Source organism: Lolium perenne, chromosome 6 (assembly GCF_019359855.2).
Source record: "Lolium perenne isolate Kyuss_39 chromosome 6, Kyuss_2.0, whole genome shotgun sequence".
In the NCBI taxonomy this organism is placed as follows: Eukaryota; Viridiplantae; Streptophyta; class Magnoliopsida; order Poales; family Poaceae; genus Lolium; species Lolium perenne.
The window spans coordinates 5,267,726-5,269,586 of NC_067249.2; the positions used below are offsets into that span (position 1 = coordinate 5,267,726).

General features: G+C 54.6%; 1 protein-coding gene across 1 annotated transcript; it reads right to left on the reverse strand.

Moving 5' to 3' along the window:
- Window positions 1-879: 879 nt before the first annotated feature.
- LOC139832266 (uncharacterized) lies at window positions 880-1,455 on the reverse strand. Its single transcript, XM_071821985.1, has one exon. It carries the CDS (start codon window positions 1,453-1,455, stop codon window positions 880-882), a length of 576 nt encoding a protein of 191 aa, XP_071678086.1.
- Between the last annotated feature and the right edge of the window lie 406 nt (window positions 1,456-1,861).

Genomic DNA, 1,861 nt, shown 5'->3' on the forward strand with positions numbered 1-1,861 from the left:
AGGTCCGAGACTTCCAGCCCGGCGAAGATTACGGCGACCTCGCTGCGGCCACCGACGACGACGATGACGCACCTCCAGCGGTGAAGCAGGAGCCGCTCCTGCCGGAGGACTACAACGACGCGGCCGTCCCGCGCGCCCTCGCGGAGTCAAAGGCGGAGGAGGACGCCAAATGGTCCAGGGAGGCAGAGCTGGATGACGTCGTCTGGCTCAGCGCGCTGGTGGCGGAGCACCACGCGTCGCTTCCGTCGCCTCCACCACTGCCGCCGCACGCGCCGCCGCATGCCGAGTGGCAGGGACAAATGGTCCCACCACCACCGCAGCAGCAGGCACCACCGGTGCAACCGGCATACCCTGCTTGGCCGCAGCAGGCGCCACTGGCCTACCCGGAGTACCCTGCTTGGCCGCAGCACGGGGCATGGACGCCGCCCACGCTGGTCGACCTCACCCAGGACGAGGACGAGGAGTAGGCAGCCATGCCGTCGACGCCGGCGGATGGGCGCGCCGACCGGAGTTAGTTAGGATTTATTTTCCCTTTTTTATTTCCTATGTAAATTATCTTTGAATGAATGAAAAAATTCGGAAATTTCCCGCATTTTTGTATTTGAATTTAAATTTCATTTTCGCCCACCGCGGGCGTCAGGGCCACCGGCCATATCCTTTTAAAATAATAATAATTAAATACCAGTGGCGCAACCCTGCCATGCGCCACTGGTCTGTGCACACGCCAGTGGCGGACCAACCCCGTGTGCCACGGGTTAGATACTACCAGTGGCGCATACAACATGGTGCGTCATGGGTAAGCCTTTCCCTACTAGTGTGTTGTTTCTTGTGCAGCCATCCACAAGTGGACGCTTGGTGTAGAACTTGTCACGGTTGAAGTCATCTCTCTTTGGTGGGTTGCAGTGCACTTGCGGACACGGGTGCGGGAGCACGGAAGTTGGGTTGACAAGTGCGAGGCTTAGTGGCGTGCCTCTCGAGTTGAGATTTGTGGGACTCAAACTTCCTTTTGTGGGAATCATAGATGGTGCGGTGTTCCTTTTCCGCGATCAGGGCTATATTGACCATTGCTTGAAAATCCGGGAATTTTAGAACGCTGAGTTGGGTCTTAAGTGCTTGGTGCATTCCATGGAGGAATCTATCTTTCTTTTTCTCGTCGGTGTTGGTGTCATCGTGGGCACAGCGAGCAAGGTTGTTGAAGTTGGTTAGATACTCATTGATGGACAGGTGTCCTTGGGTGAGTGCCAAGAATTCTTGCTGCTTGATTTTCATCAGACTAGCGGGAATGTGGGCTTTGTGGAAACTCTCCCTAAATTCAGTCCAGGTGACGACTAGTCCTTCAAACCTCATATCCCTCAGATTGTCCCACCAAATGTTGGCAGGGCCCTCGAGGTAGTGAGTAGCGAAGGGTACCTTATCCTGCTCATCAACTCGAGCAATCTCAAGCTTCTTGTCCATGGTACGGAGCCAATCATCAGATTCAAGCAGGTCTGTGGCAAAGGAGAACTTCGGCGGTTGGGTTCGTTGGAAGTCATTCATCTTGGAGTGAAATGGGCGCGGTGCAACTTGGGTCTGCATTTAGGTTCCAAACTCCCTCATAATCTGGGTCATGCTTTGTCTGTGCCTTTCATCCATCATCATCAGAAGTTGACTAGGTGTTGGGTCTGCTGCAGGTGCTGGTGGCGGAGGCAGTGGAGGTGATTGCGGCAGGGGTGGATCCTTGCCAGCTTGTCGCGCGGAACGACGCACAGGGGTTCCCTTACTACCACTTGCATTGGTTCCGGTCCTCATTCTGAGTTGTTGAACATTGGGGACAGGTAACATGAGCATTCATAAAGGGGTGGTATTGTAACATCCAATAAAA

Bases quoted from the DNA above. Each gene is read 5' to 3' on its own strand.
- LOC139832266 (XM_071821985.1), bottom strand. From the start codon at position 1,455: ATGGACAAGAAGCTTGAGATTGCTCGAGTTGATGAGCAGGATAAGGTA.